General features: G+C 35.0%; 2 protein-coding genes across 4 annotated transcripts; both read left to right on the top strand.

Annotated features, from left to right (window-relative positions):
• Positions 1-3,160: 3,160 nt before the first annotated feature.
• On the top strand, positions 3,161-11,000 carry LOC138325712 (uncharacterized). Of its 3 annotated transcripts, XM_069271548.1 has the most exons (3): positions 3,167-3,300; positions 4,271-4,468; positions 5,134-11,000. In XM_069271548.1, exon 3 carries the CDS (start codon positions 5,153-5,155, stop codon positions 7,436-7,438), a length of 2,286 nt encoding a protein of 761 aa, XP_069127649.1. In that variant the 5' UTR covers positions 3,167-3,300; positions 4,271-4,468; positions 5,134-5,152; the 3' UTR covers positions 7,439-11,000. The 3 variants fall into 3 exon arrangements, with proteins under 3 accessions (XP_069127651.1, XP_069127649.1, XP_069127648.1); XM_069271550.1 differs by lacking the exon at positions 4,271-4,468 and having other exon boundaries at positions 3,161-3,300; XM_069271547.1 differs by having other exon boundaries at positions 4,271-11,000.
• Positions 11,001-11,693: 693 nt separating this feature from the next.
• LOC138325713 (amiloride-sensitive sodium channel subunit beta-like) lies at positions 11,694-27,437 on the top strand. Its single transcript, XM_069271551.1, is given in 13 exon segments — positions 11,694-12,534; positions 14,690-15,062; positions 16,406-16,593; positions 17,126-17,206; positions 18,255-18,346; positions 18,805-18,968; positions 19,190-19,220; positions 19,223-19,279; positions 23,818-23,893; positions 24,270-24,327; positions 24,592-24,671; positions 26,597-26,672; positions 26,966-27,437. Coding segments are annotated over 12 exon segments (1,653 nt in total). The 5' UTR covers positions 11,694-12,534; positions 14,690-14,696; the 3' UTR covers positions 27,350-27,437.
• Positions 27,438-27,766: the final 329 nt, after the last annotated feature.

The raw sequence follows: 27,766 nt of genomic DNA on the forward strand, positions 1-27,766 counted from the left end.
GTAAACGTATCGGTCAGGGAGAAACTATTTACTCGAATTATATCCAAACAATATGAGTAAATGAAACCAATGCTTGATAATGTGATATAATAAAGACTTCAATAAATCAATTTACAAGATACTACCACAGGGACCTGACACAATTATCAGGGGCGTAGGAAGCGGGGGGGGGGGGGGGGGGGGCAACTGCCCCCCCCCCCCCGTTCCCCAGGACGGGGGGCAAACATGTCTTTTTGCCCCCCATTTTCGCCGACTGAAATTTTCTAAAAAAAGCTTATTTGAAAGAAAAAAGTGTCCTCCTGCACATTTTTCGTACTTCATTCTAGAAATTTTATGTCAAACCTTAAATTGTAAAAATTCAATACACACAAACTAGACTAAAAATGTCCATCAAGGGATTCTATGTACTATTTAAAAAATGTTCTTAAAAGATCAATTTGTTTATATGTCTTAGCGAGACAATTAATTCATTTTTTTTCTGTTACACAACAATGTACCGATGGTGTGAAGCCGGTATATTCAGATCGAGTAGGGTTCCATAATGTTATGACGACACAATTATCATTTCTAAATGCAGGTAGCTTTAAATCGAAAAATTACCATGTTAAGAACGCTTTATAATCATTAAACTTTATCGTAAAACTCATCTCAGCCATTCTAAATCGTACTTTTTTTCCCGGGGGAGACCCCCCGGACCTCTCATATTATGTTAGGGGGAGACCCCCCGGACCTCTCATATTATGTTAGGTTCCTGAGGCTACTTCCTACCTTCAGTGTGACCAACTACCAATCGTGAGTGCATGCAAAATAAGACATCAACGGGTTCACGTTATAAATTGAGTATGTCACACGCAATTTGGAACCGCGCGGATGAATTTATGATGGTCTGAATCAGAAACTATAGGTGTTTTCAGTACCGATCGTACGTTCCAGGAACATGTATCAAAATAGGTTTGAGCACATCTACATGTACGTGATTAAATAGTCCTAAATAAATACAAATGTAGAAAAAGTTACATTGTTTATGTCACTACCGTATCTCTTGGAGCATTGCTTCCGTGTGTATATTAAATATACAGTGTTGTACAATGTACAGATGACGTCACAATGTTTACATCTTGTGTCAGCATCACAGTGTTGTTCACTACAACATGTACATCAAATTTGTATTTTAGTTGTATGTAAATGAATAAGATATGTCAGAAAAACAACAGTTTGTTTTGGACAAGTTTTACCGAAACATGTAGCTCGATCAGGGTAGTCCCGGGACTGACAAGTCCTGTTTGTTAGACTGGGACTGACAAGTCCTGTTTGTTAGACTATCTACGGTGATCGCCTTTAGAAGACTATGCCCTACACTAATTGTAAGTTTGGGTGCCTCGACATATGAATGTACGATAATCCATATATGTAGGATTTATTGAAATGATACATTCCTGGAGCTGTAGGGTAACGTACACGGTACAGGTGCGGGCCTACCTGTGTTTGATACATGTTCTTTTGCCGATGTCCAATTCATTTGAAAATATCCAAAATCCGAAAATAATGACATGTAAACATTATAAAATCTGTGAATTCAAGTCATGTATTACGTGAACCTGATCAAAATAGAACTCAAGAGATCACTTAGTTGAAAAAAACTATTCGTCATGTTCACCCCCTTGACGTAGGCGGTTTGAATCGGACGCCGCGTCACAAATTCTACGTTAAATTTCCTGTCACGTTATAAATTGTGTAAGAGTGGGTAATCACACTTTGCAAACGGCTGAAATTAAATTGATTTGCACTGAATAAAATGACTTATAGTTTAATACCGGGAAAACCCCCCAGATATATGCTTCATCATGTGGAACTCATTTTATTTGTATGTTCATTGATAAATTGGAGGGAATGCCCACCACTTCGAGTGACTGTTCCAAATGCTTGTCAGAGCCAAACGATATAATTTTATTTTAATCTTATAAATGTCATAAATATGGAAAATATTGAGCTATTAAAATAATAGTTAATACTGTAATTATAAGGATTAAAGTATCTTTCTGGTGAATTTATCGAAGGATAAAGTTGAGCAGGGTATCTAATAGGGCTTCGCGGTCCATTCAAAATTACGACACTCTACTCAACTTTATCCTTCGATAAATCCACCAGACAGATAATTTAATCCTTAAATATTGTGGATATTATAAAGAGAGAAACACAAACGTCAATTGTTATTTCGTTTTAAACACTTCAAAGCCCGAAAGGGAATGGGGAAAAATTTAAAAGTGAAACAAGAGGTCAATGGCCTCAAACCTCCCCGAACAGGCCAATTTTTCTGTCCAGTAACATACAGTTTTCTAAAACAACATTGTGTGTCCACAATTAACATTATTTCACATGCAAGATTATGTTTATGAAATGCATGACGCACTTATCACTGTATAGAGAACAATTACCTCACACGTGGAATCACAGCATATACTCTAGTATAGTTAAAAGAGAAATAACAACCATCACTAAATGGTTATTATTCATGCTGTCCATTTGAATTAATTTACCTGCAACTGGTTTAATGACAATGTTGCATATCTATTTTAATAATAAATAATTATATTTATACATTAATTTTAAACAATTAAGCATAAGCTGAATGAATAACTACGCTTGTATTACATATGTCTACAGGCCTAGATATCGAAAGTAAAATGGCGAATACCAAGTGCTGATGCCAATATTATATGAAGTGTGTGTGCCACAATTCACGCAAGTCTGGGTAGGTGTGTAAAAGCTATCTTCATTATACAGTGAGATGATTTTATATTCAAAATACTTTCATTAATCGGGTACCCCAAGTTTGATTCTGATTCTGAATTCAGATTTACACATTTGGAAACATGTGATTATTACTCATATTATTTGACAGAACCAAATTTTGTTCGTTCCCAATTAGAATCTATTTTTACTATCAAATATTGAGTCCTGCTTTCTATTATAACCTGAAAATGTCCAACAAAAGACAAAACGTTACAGGTAATTCTTAGTGCAATATATCCACGTGTATATAAAGGTGCCCTCAGTCAAACTGAACTACTTGGTCTATTATTGATAAAAAGACTTATTGTGCAGTGTACTTTATGCATATGTTATGACACGTGACGTCAATAATTAAGGTGAAGGCCGCTATAGTGTCTATTAGGATCCGACGCCATAATGGCAAGGTTAGTACAACAATTCCCAGTAATCGGTGATGATAGTTAAGGAGCGACTTTCTGATCTAGTGGAATCGTAAAAGATAAATCTTGTAAAGCCTTCTATATATGGGTAAGTTATATTTTAGATAACAAATTTTCTGACCCATATATTTCTTATTATCAGGAATTTAACATTTTGTGTTTTGGCAAAGGTCACTGTTTCTGCTTACCGCTCAACAGTGACAGACCTTAAATGTACTGATGTATGTTATCTAAATTCAAACTTTCTAACACATGTAGATAAAAAACTAGCTAAATACTATAAAATGTTGAAATGTAATAATGATTTTGTAAGGGTGTTTTTTTAAAGTGTGCACAGTTTTATATATAATTATATTCTCTCAAAAGTGATTCGTCACAGAAAAAGTGATATTTTAGCCAGTTTATCTAAACCTCTGGACATACAACGAAAGGCATTCAAACCTCCGGAATGGACCACAAAACACGTGAATAGTTTCACCCAATTTTATACTAGTATCGGGGAAAAATGCCAGTCACACTGTGGGTGGAGGAGTTTAATAGTAAACAGTGATAATCTCACAGAGAGCCGAACTTACCAAATCGTAAAAACAATATTAAATATACAGTTATCAACTGAAAATCTTAATTCGTATGTCAAAATGTGTTGCAATGTGCGAATTGTATCTTAATAACTAAGTGATCTTTATGGCTTTTACAATACTGTTTTAATTGCAGTCACAAAGACCCGGATATCACTAAATATAAATAGTTGAACCAGTAATTGTCATTCCATATATTCAAAATATCAATTTATGTTGTACTGAACTTCAACAGCAGAGAATGTTTTTAAAAGGCTACTAAGACTTAACATTGCTATTGCAGTTCATGCAATTAATAATGCATGTTAGAGGTGACATCCTCCGGATTTTCTTCCTCTCACCCACTTTTCAAAGGACTGCATATAGCTGTGATACAGTGAACATTTTATAAAGATATCAAAATGTAGTGTTGCTTTGACTTTCGATGGTTATGTGATGTTAAGTAACTTTAAAAGAGATTTTAAATCTTTATATCCGCAGGTGTATGTTACCAAATATTTGGTACAACGGTGTGACTAAACCAATTCAGTAGATCACTTAAAGTCAACATAATTGGCTCAACACCATCTTTCATCTCGTCAATCGAAGCAATTTCTCAGAGTTCTAATTGGCTGTCATTACATATTGCTAAAACATTTGGGTGAGGAATGTAATCCGGACGCTTGCATGCAGTTCACTGTAAGCAAAACATATATTTGTTTTTTGAAAGTTTGATGTGTAAAATCCCCCTCTTCGCTCGCTCCACCACCCCAATCCCATCCCATTCACAACATTATTTGCCTAGTTTATAATATGCAAATGTATTGCCTAATGGAATATCATATGACGGATGATGTTTTCCTCATTATATTCAGGCGCCAAATGGACTTTATTTTTGAATAATTGGTATTTTACAAAGTTCGTTGTGACGTATGTGATGTTTTGACATACATATGTTAGCAATGCATAACAATTTATGAAAAATCATGGACCAAAATAAAAAATTGACTCTGCTGTTTAACACGACATATTTTCAAATGGCAGAAAAAATCCTCAAACAGCAGTCTAAATTTTGACACATTTTTCATTCATAACATCTATGTTTTGAAAAAATACAAAAACTCTTTCATCAAGTTTAATATGTACGAAACTTTGACCCTAGTGAAACTTCACTTAGGACTATACTTGCTACAAAAATCAATGTTATTGGTTCTGACCAAGGTACATTTATATCATGATATTCTGGTAACACCTGATTCTGAACCAATCAGTTTTTAAATGAATTACAATTATTATATTCCATGTTATTGTTACATAAACAAACGCCTATTTTGATTACGGTTATTATTTCGCCTTGCTTTCAGAAGCTGATCCTCAGTTAGAATGGCAGAGTCCCAAGATGTCCCGTCTGGAGATGATAGTTCGCTCGGCCGTCTACTACAATGTCCGATATGTTTAGGACAATTCCGACAACCGAAGTCTCTTCCCTGTCTACATTCCCTCTGTGAGGAATGTCTCGGTACCTACATCACACAGCATCTGTCCGGAGATACGGCGACTGGGACGACATTCCCCTGTCCAGTATGTAGGAGGGAAACATCGCCTCACAATCTTGATGTGGGAAAAGAGATGTGGGCCCAGCAGTTCCCCACCAACAACCACGTGAAGAAGTTAATTGATCTTCAGTCCACAACAAGGACTCAGAATCCGTTATGCGGGCCGTGTCAGACTACCATTAATGTTCAGAAGAAAGCAGATGTGTGGTGTAGCGTTACCAATACATTCTTTTGTGAATCATGTAAATCAAATTTCCATGACATTATCCACAAAGGCTGTGATATCGTAGATGTTAGCGAGATGAGCGTCACCTTGGCCCAGAATATATCCTCACACATGGTGTGTCAAACACACAAAGAGAGGATGAACTGTTTCTGTGAGGATCACAAGTTTATAGGATGTAACATGTGTATCATCACAGAACATCGACGATGTGACTCGGTAACAACTACAAAGGAGTATTTCGATAAACAGAAAAGCAACTCCAACATACAAAGTATGGACAAGTCACTTGGTGATGCGGCCGATGGTATGGACTTCATGGTGAAATCTTTCAACGACAAAGAACAAGACATGCAGCGATGTAAACAAGTCGAATTGAACAGCCTTATCATATTACGAGACAAACTAAACGCGTATCTCGATAAAAGACAGATGGAATTAACTCAAGAACTGAATTCATCCTACAAAAGAGAATCAGGAAAGATTGAGTTGTCGAAACAGAGATGTAATCGGGTGAAGACGGCAATGTTGGGTACAAAGGAAGCCTTACAAATGGCGGTCAAGCGCGAGGATGACGTGGATACCATCAGACTGCTCAACAGAGGTCAGATAGAGGTGGGGGCCTGTAAAGATCTACTTGAAGATTTCTCAAGATCTCTCACAACTGTACATATCAAACACGATATCGGCAGTGACCTTCATATCCTCAATGAAAAATCACATTTATCCTTGGGTAAAATTGTCATAGAAAGGAAACCACAAAACTTACCTAAATGTATACGCTTCGTGAAGACATTATCAAGCTGCTCTGCAAAGAAACTAAGATCAATAAGTATCGATAACATTTGCGAGGCGGTCCACGTATCCACGAAACAGATGGCACATGGCTATCGCAGGGCTTATCGGGAATTAGAATATAACAGCCACGGTGCTCAAAAAGTTGTACTATTATCCAATGTATTGGTAGTATGCTTCACTGATCGGCCAAATATCTGGCTTTTAACTGTCGAAGGACATTGTTTGAGTCAGCTAGAAACCCAGGGCGTTCCACAAGACATGTGTGTTGTGGATGCGACCACCGTAGCTGTATCTTTATGTAATAATATACAACTCGTTAGTGTGCAGAACAATCAGTTGACGTCATTGCACGCTATACAGACAAAAACGCGTTGCTATGGCATTGCGTACGTGAATGGCAATTTCATGGTCAGCACCCCATCAGTCATTGCCATAGTGGGCAGAAACGGTAAAGATCGCGAAATACAAGCGTTAGAACAAAAATGGTATTGCATGTCATACGATTCATTATATCAGCAAGCTTTTGCGTGCCTGACATATCCACGGGATGATCTGAACCAGGATAAATGCGTGCAAAACAGGCCGACAACAAGTTTTTATCCAAAAGAAGTATTCACGAATTCCCTGCCGAAATCCCATCATGTTATGCCATCATATACATGTAAATATAATAGCAACGTCAGTCAGTGTCCTACAATTGCACGAAACACAACAATACACAATTCAAGAAAAAATACACCAAACATGCCAAGGGCACTCATCAGAAACACTCCAGCAGTTGTCAGTCTCATCAGTAACACCCAGAAAATATCGTCTGTTTGTCAGACGATATTGAAAGATTTTCTTGGGATTGGAATTGTTCAAAATGCGTCTGGAGTGGCTGTAGATCGCGAAGGCAACGTATACGTATGTGGTCAAGCGTCCAACAACGTGGTCCAGGTTTCGCCAGATGGGTCAAAGGTCAGAGAGCTTCTGACGTCAGAGGATGGTATAAACAATCCAACTGACATATCGTTGTATGGGGACATATTCGTGGTGACTGGTCAAACACTGCACAAAGAAAACAAGATTCAAGTGTTTCAACTTTGCTAAAAAATATTTGTCATTATTCAGTTTTTGTTTTTCATTTTCCCAACATCATAGTAATAGGTAAACGTCTCAGAGCATATAAGCAAATGTGACTAATACAAGTTATGGTCTTTCTCATATGGTTAGTATTCATCCAAAGAAGATTTCGAGCTCTCGGGTTTTTTTGTTTATTTATTGTGTTTTTTTTATTGTTTTTTTTTATTTGTTTTTTTTGTTCAAAAATCAATATAGAACATCATCAAATAAAATGACATTGGCTTAATTTACTTCTATAATTCAACAGAGTATTATTGCATTGTTAAACTATGCTTGTGTTGGCCAAGTATTCCTTGTAGACAAAAAAAAATCCCGACGCTAAAAATAAGTCGGTGTCTAAGAAATCTGGATGAAAACGTAATTAGGAAAGAAGGAAAATGCAAATAACTAGTAAACCGTTAGCCTCCTATCATGAAGATAGTGAGTAAACTGAACGTGATATATTCTAAGCTCTTTTATATAATCAAGTTTGTATAAAAAATGTAATCCTGATGAAGATTAATATTCGCCAAAATATACGTGTTGATGCCTTCTCCTCCGCCTCGTCTATATAGTTAGTTACTCTGTTCGTGTTTGATAGTAAATCTACTAGAAAACGAAGATTTAGGATGGGAATGGTTTTTAAAAGAGATGGTAAAAATGAGCAGAATTTTCAGAATGTTAAAATTATTCTTATCTAAAATGCCCATGTGAAATGTAATGATTTATTAGATGTTGGTTTATACGTTCGTTTTTATATTGTCGTATTAACATATATTATATTAATATGATGTATATACATGTAATGTAAAAATATCAGAAGAAGTCATGTGTTTCAAGAAGATAATTGAATGAGATGTGATGATTTTAACACAAAATATGATACGATAATCGTAATGTGAAAACAGTATTCGTTTTGCGAAAATATCTATATGATAATAAAATAAGTGACAAAAATATAATGTTACTGCAGATATATGTTAAAATTTAGTATGAGTAAATAATATAATTTTTCGAAACATCAAGACATATAGTAAGAGAAGTAAGATCGATAGTTTAATGTACACTTCGAATGTTATGTGAATGTGATTTGTTAATGTGGTGAGGATATTTTGGAGTGAGAATGAAAATAGACAAAGTTAATTTCATGGTATATACTGTAAACCAACTAAAATTCGCGGCTACTGGATTTCGCGAATTCTGTTTCAAAGCATTTTCGCGGAAATAAAGTTTGGAAAATTAAAAATTGAATGGAAATAGCTTTGAATTAAATTATGCAAGATATTAATTCGCGAAGATAAAGTTTCACGAATCTACGTTGATCGCGAAATTCGTGAAAATAGATAACTCGAGAAAGAAAGTTGATTTACAGTGGCAGAAAGTTTATCTGATAAATATTGAGTAATTTAGTTTATAAAGAATTATTCATAGTAGTTATGCGAAATGTCTCTCTACACTTAGATAGGTGTCAGTGTTGTTAAATATGTTTTTAATGTTTTTATTAAGGTTCATATTATTATACTTTTTCCGTTTTTGTGTGGTGTCTCTAATAAAGCCTAGCTGAAGATTTTCATTTGAATGCATATTTTTTAGGGATATAAAACTATAAAGTTTCTACTGTGTCATAACATTAAAAACAATTCATGCAGTTGCGACATCAGCAATTCTGAAATGAGAGCTACATTCCCATTCAAAAAATATATAACGTTTAGTATCATATCACACGGTATCGAAAATTGATCCGTCTCAGGGTCAAAGTTATCTTGAATGTGTTAGGCAGGTCGGCACTCAGCGAACCTCGTTCTGATAACCCCGAAACTTACAACCAGGCTCATATATGTGTGGGTATTCAAACACTGTAATGTAATGATTTAATTTTGATTTGATACTTGGGATTCTATAGAAAAGCATCCCTTAATGGACAATGGTTTCTTTAACAATGTTTACCTTCTTATTTCTCTCATACCTACGGGTGTAATACTGGCTGGTCTCGGGCAATACACTCGTGTTTGTCGTCTGAGGCTGTATTGAACAATAAAGCCTCATGACGTCACAGCGTCAACAAAATTACTCTTGGTAAAAATTCTAACATTTTTTTCAGAAACGAGATTGGGTTTACTTTAAAAGATACAAACAACGGTATTTGCGTTGAAATAACACGCCATTTTCATGTACGGAAAATTTACTTGCCTCCACGGTTTTAATTTATTTCAAAAAGGCGGAAAAACATAGCAGAAATTAACATTTTGTGACCCTCGGGTAGAATATCCCTATCCTTCAGAACCACATATGAAAGAGTCTTCTAATCTTTTCTGTGAAAGGCGATCATCGACAAAGTACCAAAATCAAGCAAAGAAATCAGAAGTAAAAAGTACATAACCTACATTAAAACACACAGTTGATATTTATTTGATCGAAATGTTTTTGCCTGAGTACAAAACTTTAAAAAAAAAATACTTTTGCATATCGACATATTTAAAAGACACGCCTGCTGTACATCGTTTGGATAAGAAGTTAAGAGATAATAAGCCGACTTCCTTAGCAAATAAGTATAATTGTATCTTTTCTTTATTATTTACATATTTTGTTTTATCGTTTTGTAGGGTCCAGACATATGCATTTCAACGTAAAATAAATATCAATGTTATGTTTTTATGAAGAAAATCAGCTCAAACGATTATTTTGAGTACCTGCTATACTGCAACGTGTATAATGATATCAATATATACATTGCAGGTGATATGCAAGAAGTACACTACATGTATATGTTTTATTCAAACGTACATTATTGTTGTAGCTTGCAATGTTTTACATATTGTATGCATCACAATAAATTGTTAGCTGTTAGTAAAATACATACAGTAGTTGGTTATGACACAGGCTCTAACAATGATCAAGATTACTTTTTTGTTCACTGCGCCAGAATAGTGATTAATAGTGAAAAATATCCCTATACATAAACCTTCAGGTTAGGTATCGCACCATTCCCACCACCATAGCCAGCTGCTATTAGTTGAAACTAAGAAACAAATGTAAAACAGTTGCAAAGGGGACTACAACCGTAGGTTAGTGGATTTACCCCTAGCTTCCATCTATTTCAAAAGTTGTCTCATCTTAATACTGTTAAGAAATCATAAAAACTAAAGTTTTGATGATTAAGCTGTGAAAATCGTTCAAAGCCACTGACAAACATAGATAGTACTTTACCAGTATTTGCAACAACACAGATTTGCACTCCAATATATCTATATATAATATTTGTTGCTCAGATAAAAACATTTCAAAAGTTACATCATAATTACAATGTAATTGTATCACTGTAAAATGTGAAATGGAATAGTAGCAAAATGTTGGTAACTCTAGGTGATGAATAACATATTAAAAGCTCCTCTTAAATCGGGAGTATGATAATGAGGTTGGATGCAGAGGCTTCCCCACACAGTCTGTGTAGACAATGCTATCTGCATTAGGGTTGTCGGGCAGGACCAGAAGGATAGCAGTGCAGAGGAAGGCTAATTATAAGGCAGCAGAACGATCTTCATACCGGGTGTGGAAGAAGAATGACACCAGTAGCTGCCACCACCGACGCGCAGTTACTGATCATCACTGTGGATCCCCCATCCTGAGAGTGTACCGAGTATGGGGTCGAAACACGCAATGAGGGATGGCCTCGGCTTAGGACGTGAGCGGTGCTGCAGCATACCATCACAGCTGTATTTAGGTTTGTTCGTTTGTTTGTTCGATTTATTAACGTCCTATTAACAGCTATGGTCATGTAAGGACGGCCTCCCATGTATGCGGTGTGTTGCGTGTATAACGTGCGAGGTGAGTGTACTGGGAGACTGCGGTATGTTCGTGTTGTGTCTTCTTGTATAGTGGAACTGTTGCCCTTTTTATAGTGCTATATCACTGAAGCATGCCGCCGAAGACACCAAGCAACACACCCCATCCGGTCACATTATACTGACAACGGGCGAACCAGTCGTCCCACTCCCTGTATGCTGAACGCTAAGCAGGAGCAGAAACTACCACTTTTATAGACTTTGGTGTGTCTCGGCCAGGGGACAGAACCCAGAGCCTTCCTCACAGGGGCGAACGCTCAACTCAAGGCCAAAAGTGAGGCGGTGCCAAGGGAGGCATTAGGAAAGATAAAGTCAGTTAGGAAGAAGAGAAAAGATCAGATCCTAAATTTAGTCGCCTTTTACGATCATGCAATAGGGGCAGCAGGTACAATTCTAACGCCCTACCTGCAGGGCCTCCGGCAAAGATGACGTTAAGGAAATACCGACTGTAATGAAAAAACCCCAGAATATCCGCAAATTAATCACGTACATTCGGCAAGTACTTTGCACCCCTCCTTTAATGCGACATCTCATCTGTCAACCGGTTTATCTTCTTCAAATTACTCCATCCAATGCTATAATGTTATCTTCCCTTCATGGCAGATCACAAATGAGAATAACTTAATGTATAACTTAAACCAATTATACCTTAATTTGCTATTTATCAATATTTTGTTTTTGCTATAATTGATTGGAATAGTGAACCATACACCATGGAAATCTACAAAGTCATACAGTGTATATCCCATAGGCGTGACTAGATTAAGTAAGACAGATATCAAAAGTATTTCTTTTCATTGAATAATGTGTATACTCCAATGGGTATGTATGTGCGCTAAATACGTACATGTGTGCCGTCTACAGGTTTCGCCTCACGGATGTTTAAAGGTGAGTTAATGGAAATGTATATAAATAGTACGCCCATTCGTACCAAATCGACCGTGACCAGGTCAGTCCTTTACAAACATAGATGTAACTTAACTGTAACGTTTGAGTAAGATTATATTGTTTTCGTACCAAGTCGTGACTTTTGGATGTGTTACATCATTTTATACACATCACTGAGATAACCTATTTTTCGATCGAGAACTGCCGCTGGCGCACGACTTGCGATGAGCTGCTGGTGTTACCACGTCCCTGAATGGCTATCCATACCCGTTTGTGGTCAGTGAGTGTAATACCTACCAAACTAGTGTGCGTGATTTCAACCGGGATTAAGGAACTTTAAAACCAGTACAACAGGTATGTTTGGATTTCACTTGTATTAAATTAACTCAGGTGTGATTGTTCTCCTGTATCAAATACAGTATGCTATTAATGTTTATAAGCTAATGATTTGTAATTGTATTCAATCATTGTTATGTGTTAATTTTCCATAATCTTTGTTAATATAGTTGCCCTCTCTTTTCCTGATGTAAAGCCCCAGTTATTGAACCCCATCGGTCCAAAACTGACGGCTATTCAAGGATTTATCTCAGACTTGAATAACATTCTTGCACGTATGAAACGGGTTCAATGCATGGCTGTTGAGTCGGTTTCCTATTATGGGAGGTATTTTTCAATATTAGGTTCGAATACTGTTGTAATTGTGATTGAATATCAGTAAATGAATTAAGGTTTTTGTATTATACATTAATTATGGGTTAGAATGCAAGACTCTTTGTTATGTGTGATGAGAAATTGTACTGAATTGGATTCAAGATATTTTGTGAAACATTTGCTATATGAACATTGAAAGTGAAGAAAGTTGGAAAGCTTCCATTTAATCTAGCAATGATCTAAATAATGCCAGTTTCCTTTGAGATATAGATTTAGAGATGTTACTTTTTTAGGATATGTACGATGTTTACTTATCCTTGATTAGAAAAGAACGGCATATGGTCATTTTATCAAAGAATGTTATTCCGTATATTTGTCTGACTTCCTAAACTTTAAAGAAAATCAGAATGATACGATACTTTTGTTTGACACTGATATGGTATTCCGTTTTTTAGTATCTCTATTGTGAAATCTTAATATGTGAAATTCATATATATATTTTGATTCGAGCTTTTGAAGTACAGGTATCATCAATATAAATCTAAATGCGACTATATATGTAAAGGTTGAGACATAAAACACTAAACCTGCGATTTGTTTTTGGGTTTTTTTCTGGGTTTTTTTCCCAATTCATAAATATAATGTTCTGAAACAGTACTATACGGGTTCATGTCAGTGTGGGAATATAAGGGGTTATCAGTTTGGATTAAATCATACACGGTGGATTTAGTTCTAGTGCCTTCAAATTTATTTTTCACACTATTTCAGAAAACAATATCGACTACATGAAGTCGAACACTACTGTTCATTTTATTACGTATAGTACAATTACGAAATATTATACGGATAGAGAGTTCTGAAATGTATAAACAAACTTTGGTCAATCACGACTAAAATTACCGTATGTATATATAGCGTTGTGGTATCCAAAAGACTTCATAAGCATGTTTCTTGTCCAGTTTGAAGTGATATATATATTGACATAGAAAGGGGTCTGAATTGCTACCGCTTTATTTAGTAACAGCGATCACGTTTCCGTTAGTATTTCAATGAATGTAAAAGAGAAAATATAACTGCATGATCGCTCTCTTTTACTCGGATATAAAATTCAAACAGCTTACCTTAGAGTTTTAATCTGATCTCATGACTGCTTGTTCACCTGAATCGGTCAACCACGGAGCGTGAACAGCAGGTCGTAGTTTAAGTATACATACATGTATACTTAATGTCATGGTTCTACAAAGTGGAAATTAAATTGAGCTGAAATGTGTCAATGTGTCGATATCTAGGATAGTGTTATTGATGTCTCAAGTTATTGTGTATTATTGTGTATTATACATATATATTAAATGCATTTGAAGAAAAAATGAGGTGTAAGTTACTAAGTTAAGTCGTATATGACTTGGTGAGGACCTTAGATCGTGACTTCGAAGCCTGCATACTGCATGTACCAAAAGTAGTTATTCAAAACAAAACATCAAAGTCAACTCTACTATCTATTACGATAGACTGGTGACATATAGACTAACCCAATAGTCTACAGAATTTCAAAAACATCCTTACAGTTTTGCTTGATAATGTTTCTCTCTGTTACATGTCTGATTCTAGAAGTTTCTAACCTGAGTGAGATAATCTAGTATTAGAAAAAATCTTATCAATAATATGGGGTCTGGTGGCCAGTCTGATTTTACGACTGCTACATTATTTCATTAAATGAAAACTATTGTAAAATATATAATAATAAAACATGTCATATGCATGTTTATGGTTTTAGATTATCATTTTTCACAAGCTACGGCATCAGCTATTGCGTTAAAAAGAGATTACATACAAATTATGATTGCTTTGTGTATTTTAGAAAAAAAATGGCAGACAATGAAGAACAACAAGAGGTCAAAAAGAAGACGATGAAGCGTGTCTTCTCGAGATTTTCCGAGAAGACCACCATGCATGCCGCTCCCTACATCAACAGTGCCACCTTTACCACCGCCAAAGTGATCTGGACGTTCTTGTTGATAGCTGGCATTGCCGCCATGACGCTTCATCTTTACTACCTCATCAATACTTTCTTGCAGTGGCCAAAGAAAACGACGTTAACCCTTGGCTTCAACAACCTTGAGCTTCCCGCAGTCACCATTTGTAACGTCAATCCAATCCGTAATTCACAACTGCATTTAACTAGTGCAAAGCTGCAAGGCCTTGTAGACGCTGTGGATCCAGTCAACTTCTATGTAAGTAGAATTGAATTCGCCAAACGTTCGGCTAAGAATAGAAAAACCTATGACATCATTGATGGTATTCAGCATTCAAGCGAAAATTGATAATCTTCCTTTCATTTGTAAATGAAATACCTCATTTGTCTACTTTAAATTCTTAATCATGCACCGTACCGATCTCCCAGGTCCATACATATTTAATATAGCAATTATTGTATATATTGAAACGTTGTGTAGGTTCAATCAAAGCCAACTGTGTGGTTTGAATAGGCCACGGTTCAGGTTTATGACAGTCAACTACGGCCATACCGTGGACACTATATGTAATCATCCATCTTTAACCAATATATAAATATAATCTTATTTCAATGATAACCGGAAAATTGAATATTTATATACCCACGCATAAGAAGTACTGCGTGTTCACAAAGTTTGTACTCTAAATAATAACAGTATCATTTGTTATTTATTTTTGAAAACAATTAACTTCATTTAAGGACTGCCTTCAATGAATACAACGCATGTCTTGTGCATGGTATGCATGCTTTGGGAGACTGCTTCATGTTTATGTGTCGTCTTGTTAACTCGTTCGGTCTAAGGTGATTTATCACTGAATGATACACTGCGTAAGGGGCAACGAACACTTCCCATTCATTAGTTAACATTATCCTGACATTAGTTACCCCACTCCATATGTGCATAAACTGACAGTGGTAAAGACTATGGTGCAGTGATATATCTACATAATTCCATCCAAAACCATATCTTCATGCTCTTTTTTTGATACATGTACCTTACTATTACACATTCTCATTTTGCCAAGCAGACTACAATTACTCAAATGCTGAACATAACCTGTGTTATAAGAGAATAAATACAGCATAGATTTGGTGTATTAATAAATATATGCCACCAATAAATACCAAACAGTAACTACATGCAAGATCTCGACAAACCATTTCCTGGACAAAACACAAATATCGATGTCCGATCAAACTTAGCAATACTGATTGTCTTCACTCCTTCAACACTAAACCAAAACTAAAAGTAAAGCTGAAAATCCATGATCGCTGAAAAAAGATTGTGCTGCTTTCTCCTTTTATTCAAAAATGGTGGTCCTGTTTACTGATACTCTCGTTAAATGAACTAGATTTGGAATTTAATTAATAAAAAAAACCTCTTCAGAAGTCTGGATTATAACTGAGAAACTCATTAAATGAATGTGACGTTGTGTTGTTGTCTTTTAACATTGATTTAAAGAGACTCACCTTCAACTTGGCTGTTCAGACTAGACTGGAGCTGGAATCCAAAATGTATGTAATTTATAACTTGTAACAGTTTAGTACGTATATTTACAGAGGAGAAGAAAGAAGCGATTTGTGGATTCCTTAGACGCAAAGAACCTGAGCCAATATGATGATGATGAATATGATGAATACTACGACAATTTGGAAGACCAGTTTGATTACGACGACTTTGAAGGACCTGCAGATATGGTGGCGGAAATACAGAGCAGTTTTACTGATCTTTTCACGAACGAGGAAATGTGAGCAAATATTATACAATGTTACAAACTTCTAAAATAATAATAATAATGGCATTACAGTATTCAGTATTCTTTTTTTTCAAAACACAATAGATCAACATTATATGTAGTTATCATTATTCACATTACAGATGATTTTTAAAAAAAATCCAGATCTGGGCGTGTTTTTATAAGAAGTCATATTCCGTATCGATAACAATACAGTTGTGTAACGTGGTATTCATAATAATACGTATCATATATTTGTGATCGATAACCAGTGGGATATTAATATTTTACGATGAGTCCCGAAAGATATATTTACGGAACGTGTTTCTCATCTTCTTTTCAAGTATTCGAAAGCGTTTTCATCATTGAATTATACCAATCTACCGACGAATATGTTTACTGTTTTATATAAATATGTCAGTAATTAATATCGTAAGTTCTAAAGACATTTTTAGAACTTAGCAAATATAGAGTATTATAAATGATATCGCGAATGTATAATTTAGAATGTAACATACTAATTACAACGATCGCCTTTAACCAGTGCTGTACGGGAGGAAGTCGGCCATGACATATACAAGATGTTGATGCGCTGTGCCTTTGGCCAGTTCTCCTGCTCCGCAGAGTAAGTTCTAAAATAATAATATTTTAGATAATAGATAAATCCTAGTGTATGAACCTCCTAACTCGATGGCGTATTGAAGTGACGTGTGATTGAATAAATAGACTAAGTGTTAAAATTGACCGATACTAACTAAATACTAATTGATTTAACAACTATTAAACATTATATGATTTGCATTATGTATGAGTACAAATCATATAATTATTTTGAAATACAATGATTGAATAAATAGACTTAGTGCTAAAACTGACCGATACTAATTGATTTAACAACTATTAAACAGTATATGGTTTGCATTATGTATGAGTACAAATCATGTAATTATTTTGAAATACAATGATTGAATAAATAGACTTAGTGCTAAAACTGACCGATACTAATTGATTTAACAACTATTAAACAGTATATGGTTTGCATTATGTATGAGTACAAATCATGTAATTATTTTGAAATACAATGATTGAATAAATAGACTTAGTGTTAAAATTGACCGATACTAATTGATTTAACAACTATTAAACAGTATATGGTTTGCATTATGTATGAGTACAAATCATGTAATTATTTTGAAATACAATGATTGAATAAATAGACTTAGTGCTAAAACTGACCGATACTAATTGATTTAACAACTATTAAACAGTATATGGTTTGCATTATGTATGAGTACAAATCATGTGATTATTTTGAAATACAATGATTGAATAAATAGACTTAGTGCTAAAACTGACCGATACTAACTAAATACTAAGTGATTTATCAACTATTAAATAGTATATGATTTACATTATGTGTGAGTACAAATCATGTAATTATTTTGAAATACAATTGTTTAAAAGGAGGAATTATGCTAGGAGTTTATTCTACAAAATGCGCAATTTTTTTAAAGAAATTAAAATTAATGTAATGAAATTTTGATTTCGGAATGCAATTTAACAATATATGTACTCGTAGTTTTACGATCAAAAATTGCTATCAACAATTATAAATGCATTGTATTCTGATGAATAGTTGACATCATCTTTTCTATTTTTTATTATTATTTCAGAAACTTCACAATACTTCCAACACAGCATTATGGTAACTGCTACACGTTAGAAGGCCAGAAAATGATTGTGAAAGAGTCTGGTCCAGAATTCGGTAGGAGTTTTTACTATTAAAACATTACAGAACGAAAGAAGAGGTATTTATTTGAGCACCTGCTGGTCATGACTGATACTTTGTATTCACCGTGGCCACCAGATGACACCTCAAGCTCCTTTACGATATTATTCATAGGATTTCCTCTTGGCAAAACATTTGGAGTTCAGTATTGGAGTTAAGTACACTGAATAAAAATGTTGGCCATCATTGGATAGAGTCAGATTGTCTAGGACAAATGTGCATGTATCTTGTATAAGAAAGCGTGCTGTATTTCAATATGAAATGAAATAAAGTATTAGTCGATGTTTGGTATTATTTTGTTTGGTGAAATATTCTTAGTTATAACAGTTAATTACGTGACAACTATACACATGTATGATTTATACCCATAATCAAGATTGACTGATTGTCCTAAAGATTATTCTCAAGTTGCTTAATGTTTTCCTTCACGCCAGGTCTGACTTTAAATTTGTATATGGAGAACCATGAATACCTGGCAGGTATAACGGATGGGTACGGCGCACGAGTACACATTCACCCCAAAAACACCTTCGCTTTTCCTCACCAATCAGGCTTCTTTGTGCAGACAGGACATGAAACGGCCATCGCCCTGAAACAGGTACACCGCTCTATATCAGCCCATAGTGTCTTCGACTGTAACGTAACTTTTTAAGCTACAAACTCATCACACGCTAAAATACCCATTAGTTAGATAGATATAGTATGTTTTGCAAATATCCGTAACTAGCCCTAATTCGCTTATGAACATCCAGCATTGGACTTTCCATATTCCAAATTATCAGCTATGACTTGTAACAAAAGAATAATTCTTTCAATCAGACACAAATAGAGCGGATAGCCAAACCATACGGCAATTGTGCATCCAGCCAGGAATTCCAAGAGCTTTATGGAAAAGTATATACAAGACAGGTAGGCCATTTTTGTATCATATGATATGGATTCCGTACTGGGTATAATAATGGGTGACTTACTTTCAGAAGAAAAGTTCAAATTACAATTGAATCGTACTAATATGATGGTAGGACAATAGATATTCAACAATAACTGTCGACGATGCATATTGTTCTAGACATGGTTACTTAATGGGCCCACACATATAAACACATCCAGATATACTTATTGCAATAATGAAATTATTGTTACAATCACGAATATATCTCCACATGATATAAACTGAATTTTCCAAGTAGCCACATTTAATTTCCTTTTCATAAATTATCGTGCAAATCTTTGCAGTGTAAAATGGCATGCCCATATAATACAAATATATTGAGTTGCACTGCGCTTAGAAGCGAATATATTTAAATATTTACAGTCAGTGGTGAATTGATAGTATAAACCTCGTTGATTTCTACCAAAGGCTACTCAACTTTATTTCTCGATAGATTGAGTAGGCCTATGTCACGCGCAATTTGGAGCCGCGCGGATGAATTTATGATGGTCAAAATCAGAAACTTTTGGTGTTTTCAGTACCGAACGTACGTTCGATGAACATGTAGGTATCAAAATAGGTTTCAACACATATACATGTACGTGTGTAAATACAAATGTAGAAAAGTTACATTGTTTATGTTACTACCGTACCTCTTTTAGCAATGCTTCCCATGGGTATGATAAATAAACAATGTTGTACAATGTACAGTTTTGCACATTCCGATGACGTCGCAATGTTTACATGTTGTGTGTCGGTGAGTTTGTGTCGGTGAGTCTGTGTTGTTCGCTACAACATGTAGATCTACGTCCTATTTGTATTTTTAACATCTTTGGTTGTACGCAAATGGATAAGATATATCAGGACAACATCAGTCTTTAGTTGGATAAGTTTAACCAAAACGACCTAGCACGATAATGCATTTTTGTTTACCTCGCGGGACAGACAAGTCCTGTACGTTATCTACTGTGAATCGGCGATAGTAGGCCCTCCTTACTTATACCTACACAATGTACGTTTGGGTGTTTCGAAATATCAATGAAACGGAATCCTACAATTGTAACTTTACAATACTTGTAATAGATATCTCTAATATTTATTGAAGTGTTTGAAACAACATTATAAATATAAGCTAACATTTAGAGAGCGGTAAACGTTTATAGTAGTGGGCCTACCTGTGTTGTGTTTGTACATGTTCCTCGAAACGACGTTCCGATACATTTGAAAATCTCCAAAATCCGGAAATAATGTCATGAAACTATGTAAACATCCATGTATTCAAGTAATTTTAAACGTGAACTCATTAAGTAGAACTCAAGTGATCACAAAATCGAAGAAACTCTCTGTTTGTCACACCTCCTTGACACAGGCGGTTTGAATCGGACGCCGCGTCACAACTACGTTAAATATCCTGCCACGTTATGAATTGTGTAAGCGTGTGTAATAATACGAAGTAAAAGATTAAAACCAAACTGCTTTGCACCATGGTGTTTTTTACAACAGATGAATATAACGATTTATAGTTTCATACCGGAAAACACCAGATATATGCTTCATCAGACGGAACTCATTTTATTTGTATGTTCATTGATAAATTGGCGGAATTTCCGCCACTTCGAGTGGCTGTTCCAAATGCCCGTCGGAACTAAACGATATAATCCAATTTTAGTCTTATAAATGCCATAAACACTATCAAGTGTAAATTTTGAGCTATGAAAATAATAGTTAAGACTGTAAATATAAGGATTAAAGTCTCTTTCTGGTGGTTCTATCGAAGGATAAAGTTGAGTAGGGTATCGATATTTGTTTCATGGACCGCTTCGCGGTCCATTCCAAATATCGATACCCTACACAACTTTATCCTTCGATAGAACCACCAGAAAGAGACTTTAATCCTTAAGTAAGCGATATCGCCTTATACCATATAAGGGTATACTAATAATACAGTAATTGTTTGTGTTCCAGTCTTGTACTTATTTGTGTAGACCGACACAGATCATTAACCGTTGTAATTGTTATGACGACTACGACGCTGATCTGTTCTACAAAAGTTCAAGGAGGATGTGCTCAAGCAGGAAAGGTGAATATCAAATCTCGCGTGGTATCAAAGGGTATCTGTGTCACGCATCATGACTAAATATCAAATCTCGCGTGGTATCAAAGGGTATCTGTGTCACGCATCATGACTAAATATCAAATCTCGCGTGGTATCAAAGGGTATCTGTGTCACGCATCATGACTAAATATCAAATCTCGCGTGGTATCAAAGGGTATCTGTGTCACGCATCATGACTAAATATCAAATCTCGCGTGGTATCAAAGGGTATCTGTGTCACGCATCATGACTAAATATCAAATCTCGCGTGGTATCAAAGGGTATCTGTGTCACGCATCATGACTAAATATCAAATCTCGCGTGGTATCAAAGGGTATCTGTGTCACGCATCATGACTAAATATCAAATCTCGCGTGGTATCAAAAGGTATCTGTGTCACGCATCATGACTAAATATCAAATCTCGCGTGGTATCAAAGGGTATCTGTGTCACGCATCATGACTAAATATCAAATCTCGCGTGGTACCAAAGGGTATCTGTGTCACGCATCATGACTAAATATCAAATCTCGCGTGGTATCAAAGGGTATCTGTGTCACGCATCATGACTAAATATCAAATCTCGCGTGGTATCAAAAGGTATCTGTGTCATGCATCATGACTAAATATCAAATCTCGCGTGGTATCAAAGGGTATCTGTGTCACGCATCATGACTAAATACCAAATCTCGCGTGGTATCAAAGGGTATCTGTGTCACACATCATGACTAAATATCAAATCTCGCGTGGTATCAAAGGGTATCTATGTCATGCATCATGACTAAATATCAAACTCGCGTGGTATCAAAGGGTATCTGTGTCACGCATCATGACTAAATATCAAATCTCGCGTGGTATCAAAAGGTATCTGTGTCATGCATCATGACTAAATATCAAATCTCGCGTGGTATCAAAGGGTATCTGTGTCACGCATCATGACTAAATATCAAATCTCGCGTGGTATCAAAGGGTATCTGTGTCACACATCATGACTAAATATCAAATCTCGCGTGGTATCAAAGGGTATCTGTGTCATGCATCATGACTAAATATCAAATCTCGCGTGGTATCAAAGGGTATCTGTGTCACACATCATGACTAAATATCAAATCTCGCGTGGTATCAAAGGGTATCTGTGTCATGCATCATGACTAAATATCAATTCTCGCGTGGTATCAAAGGGTATCTATGTCACACATCATGACTAAATATCAAATCTCGCGTGGTATCAAAGGGTATCTATGTCATGCATCATGACTAAATATCAAATCTCGCGTGGTATCAAAGGGTATCTGTGTCACGCATCATGACTAAATATCAAATCTCGCGTGGTATCAAAGGGTATCTGTGTCACGCATCATGACTAAATATCAAATCTCGCGTGGTATCAAAGGGTATCTGTGTCACACATCATGACTAAATATCAAATCTCGCGTGGTATCAAAGGGTATCTGTGTCATGCATCATGACTAAATATCAAATCTCGCGTGGTATCAAAGGGTATCTGTGTTGCATCATGACTAAATATCAAATCTCGCGTGGTATCAAAGGTTCTGTGTATCATTGTCAGCATCATGACTAAATATCAAATCTCGCGTGGTATCAAAGGGTATCTGTGTCACGCATCATGACTAAATATCAAATCTCGCGTGGTATCAAAGGGTATCTGTGTCATCACATCATGACTAAATATCAAATCTCGCGTGGTATCAAAGGGTATCTGTGTCATGCATCATGACTAAATATCAAATCTCGCGTGGTATCAAAGGGTATCTGTGTCATGCATCATGACTAAATATCAAATCTCGCGTGGTATCAAAGGGTATCTATGTCACGCATCATGACTAAATATCAAATCTCGCGTGGTATCAAAGGGTATCTATGTCACGCATCATGACTAAATATCAAATCTCGCGTGGTATCAAAGGGTATCTATGTCACGCATCATGACTAAATATCAATTCTCGCGTGGTATCAAAGGGTATCTGTGTCATGCATCATGACTAAATATCAAATCTCGCGTGGTATCAAAGGGTATCTGTGTCACACATCATGACTAAATATCAAATCTCGCGTGGTATCAAAAGGTATCTGTGTCATGCATCATGACTAAATAATATAAACAACAAATAAACTTTATAATAAAACCTGTTTACCTGAACAATTTGACATCCTCATATCATATGTATTCTATACAATAAACGTATTTATGTCCCAATATCACATTTTTTTCAACAGCGCAATGAAATATATGTCCGCAGTGATAAATGCGCACTATCGCAATAATTACTACATGTACATTACGTCATACAAATATCCAATAGACGCAATCGCGTAGTTTAGATTGTTTGCGTGAAAAGAGATAAATATAAATTCACAGCAAAAATATATAGGTAGTATACGAGGTTTATTCTGTTTTCAGATTATGAATGTGTGCACAAAGTTACACATGAATATTACAACAAACTGATTGAGTGCACTTGTAACGATCCGTGTGTGTAAGTAGTATCATATATGATGGTCGCGTGAACAAATACTTTGGCAATTTAAAATATTCAAAATTACTTTTTACATAATGTGTCCACAATAGAAGTGAGTCAGTGATTTAGATGGCAGATTATCATTTTAAAGCATTCAGTTCACGAGACAATTCTTTTAAAATATTTACAGTGCAGTCGATTATTAAATTTATATTCAAATAATTTGTGGAAATTTCTATAAACGACTTTGGTTTTAGTTACGATGAAAAGCAAGTTTTTTCGTGAGTTTGTCACATCACCTTGATATATTTCTATTTCAACCACCTTAATCATTACAAATATGAATAATAAATATTATCATTATAAGTATTTCATATTATTGTTGTTGTTTCAGCGAAACTGATTATGATTTGGACATCAGTATACGACAATGGCCCACTGATAAGTATGGGGTATGTATACTTAATTTTTTATAAAATTGATATTAACGTCATCAAATGAACGAAATTGTCGTAAGTTACATCATAATTTTGTAACTAAAGCTTCACTACCACTGAAGTCCTTTTAGACTATCCTTTCGTAACAATGTTTTTTAATCGCGTAAGATATGAAAATAACTTAAATACTGTATGGATCATAACGACTGTGTTTTCGTAGTAAGGCTTTCAATATTTTAACCTTTTTAATTAAGATGTGTGATCCTTTGTTTCTTACAGCTTCTATTAAAAGAAGCGATATGTGAAGACCATGTGGATGACTGTGACATTCTGAGCAATTATACAACGGAAAACTTGGCGTAAGTCAAATATATGTTCACTTCATCAAAATCAGGAATTCCTGGAAAATACAAAGACGTGTATGCAGTGTTTCTGAATATACAGCAATTCCATTATCTTTATACATGTATATGATGGGAAACATGTGCGATGATCCTGTTGTAAAATCAGGTATTTTTTGTAGTCATTAAGCCCAGATTTGACTCACATTGGTGTGGAAGATGTCTTCAGAGAACGCTTATTCCCATGGCGTTTATGGTTCTATTCCCTTTATACTGCTTCTGTTTTCCGGAGTCAACACTTCTATGCACAGTGGTACCATATTAATATCGCAAATAAACGTAAAAAGAAATAAGTATTGCAAAAGGAATACTTTCTGAAAACATCGACAAAAATTTTGTAACAGATTTTTTTTTTTTTTTTTTTTTTTTGTTTGTATTTATTTTATTTTTCCAAATTTTGATCAGACAGTTATATATATATATATAACATATAACAAGATACCACTTTCATTCCTTACACATATTATGCATGTAATTTGTTTTACAATGAGACATATATAAACAAAAATGAAAATTGAAGGTTTAAATTAATTATATTGCCAAAAAAGGAGAAGGCATTACATGAGTAATTCCCTCCACTAATTAATAGTTTAACTCCCATACACATTTATAGACTAAGTTACACGCACAGACTCATACCATGACTTATAGATTACATACATACACACCCATTTTCATACAACCATACAAACTTACACATAAGACACCTGCACGTGACAATAACAAACAAACATCGAAGAAGAAAGAGTTGAAGAAATAGAGAAAGAGAAGTTTGTGAAATAGGGAATTCGGGAAAGGTGTGTTCAAAAAACGGGAGGGGGAGGGTACAAAAAAGGGGAAGAGGTGGGAAATGTGGGGGAGTGCTAGGAGCGGAAGTGAGGCTGGGTTAGCGAGAGCAATAATTTAAAGATTATAAGATAGTTATTATACCAATTATTATAAGAAATTATTTTGCATTGATAAAAAATAAATAAATATATATTGATAACTTTAATCAGCTAGCTGTACCAGAGTCATCCATTTTTTCCATTCATTTTTAAAAATCTGCAGCTCTTGTTCACCTTGGCTATTAGTTATATAGTTCTGAATATTATAGTTTTCCTTGATTTCCGTGATTGCTACATATGGATTTAATCTTTTATTGAGACATCAACACTTATATGTATAGTATTTAATCAAAATGAGAATTACATTGTCTATTTTATATGAAATGTGATTGAGATTTTGCGAAATTAAACCAAAAAGGATTTTTTCTTTATTAAAGGAAAATGGAATAATAAGTGCGTCGAAGAGTGTTTCCAAACTTTGTGAAAAATTCTGCACTTCTTGACATTCCCACATAATGTGAATTATTGTTTCTTGTTCAAGATTACAGAGAGGACAGAGAGACGAGACAGAGAGACAATATATGATGTATTAATCTATATTGAAACCACTGAAGCTTAGAATTTCTCGTTACTGTAAAGGGAATTTTATAAATATCGACCCATGATTTAACTGAACTAAGTCTTCGCATTTTCTCCTCCCTGCAGGAGTAATATTATTTTTTTGTCATTATATTGTACAGATCCTTTAAACCTTTTACATTCCTCATGAAATATTCTATATTAGTAGGAATAGCAGGATATTCTATCTGACATTTTTCTTAGTCAGCTTCATTAAGATATTTTCTGATAGCAGATAATAAACCCTGATATTCTAAAAAAATAGTATTAAGCTGCTGATAAAGCGTAAAGTTTGTATGAATTCATCATTATATTCAAGTTTATTATGTTTCTTTGATTTTTACCTTATGATTTTATTTCAAGTTTATTATGTTTATGTGTTTACAATTTTCTGTCCAGTTTACAAATTTCACTTAATATCATAACTTTAAATTCCAGGAAGAATTTCATAAAGCTCGTGGTATACTATAAACAGCTTAACTACCAAACTTTGAAGGAGGAGGCAGATATTGAGGTATTTTTATGTTTCTACATATGTTCTATTAATAAAATTTTGGGCATGATACCAAAACATGAAATTCTTTTTATACACAATCATAGTCATTTGTTGTAGTCCACATCAGAGGTTTTTTTTCTTTATGCTTGTGTTTGCCTTTCGTTTTTTTTTTCATTTTTTTTTTTTCACTTTTTTTGTGATAATGATATATTTCGTCTCAAGTATATGAATAAAGCAATTAAACTATCAATGTTTCAGACAATATAAGCTGGCTTTAAAATCGTTCAAAGTTATCAAATGCTGCTTTTCAGAACTCCCAGTTTGCGTCAGATGTTGGTGGAGCTATAGGACTATGGATAGGTTTATCTATTCTTAGTATATTTGAGATTATCCAGTTAGTTGTAGAACTGATAGGGTACTGTATATACCGCAATGAATTAAAGGAGGAGACAAGGAAGGGACAGCAACGTGTCCCACCAAAACGACACGAAAATGGCGTCAGTCGGTACGGCGATAGGCCCGTGTACTACGTCAACAGAGCTAGTCCTAATCCCCATGACGACCGCGACAGTTATCAAACCCCGCCTTCCTGGCAGACATCTAAAGAGTTACCGGAAGTTAGACTTTACAAGGGCAGATCTCCATTTGGAACTTCCTCGACTTATAATTCTCCATACGACAGACCAGCATATTAACAGGTGTTTTCTCAAACCGAGTATTCAGCATTTATCTGTATGCATTTATGAATAAGGATGATATAGTTACCAAATAAGATTTTGAATGATTCTTCTCTGAATCTCTGAATTTATACTTTATTCGCTCGGCTATCGAAGAGAGTGTTCTTACATATTGAATTATTCCGATGTATACGTTACTTAGCGTTATTAAGTTGTTTTTACAATATAGCAACTGACAATCACTGATGTAGAATTACAATTGTTGTTTGATGCATGGGTTATCAAAAAGTAAAAAAAAAAGGAAAGAAAAAGAAAGATGGATTTTAATGAATACAACAGGCCCGATCAATAGGCCAAAGTTATTGGACATTAATTCATTGTTGTAAGATATTTGGCACTGATGTTGGTTTCTGTATTGCATTGCAACTGTGCGTT

This window comes from Argopecten irradians, chromosome 6 (genome assembly GCF_041381155.1).
Source record: "Argopecten irradians isolate NY chromosome 6, Ai_NY, whole genome shotgun sequence".
NCBI lineage: Eukaryota > Metazoa > Mollusca > Bivalvia > Pectinida > Pectinidae > Argopecten > Argopecten irradians.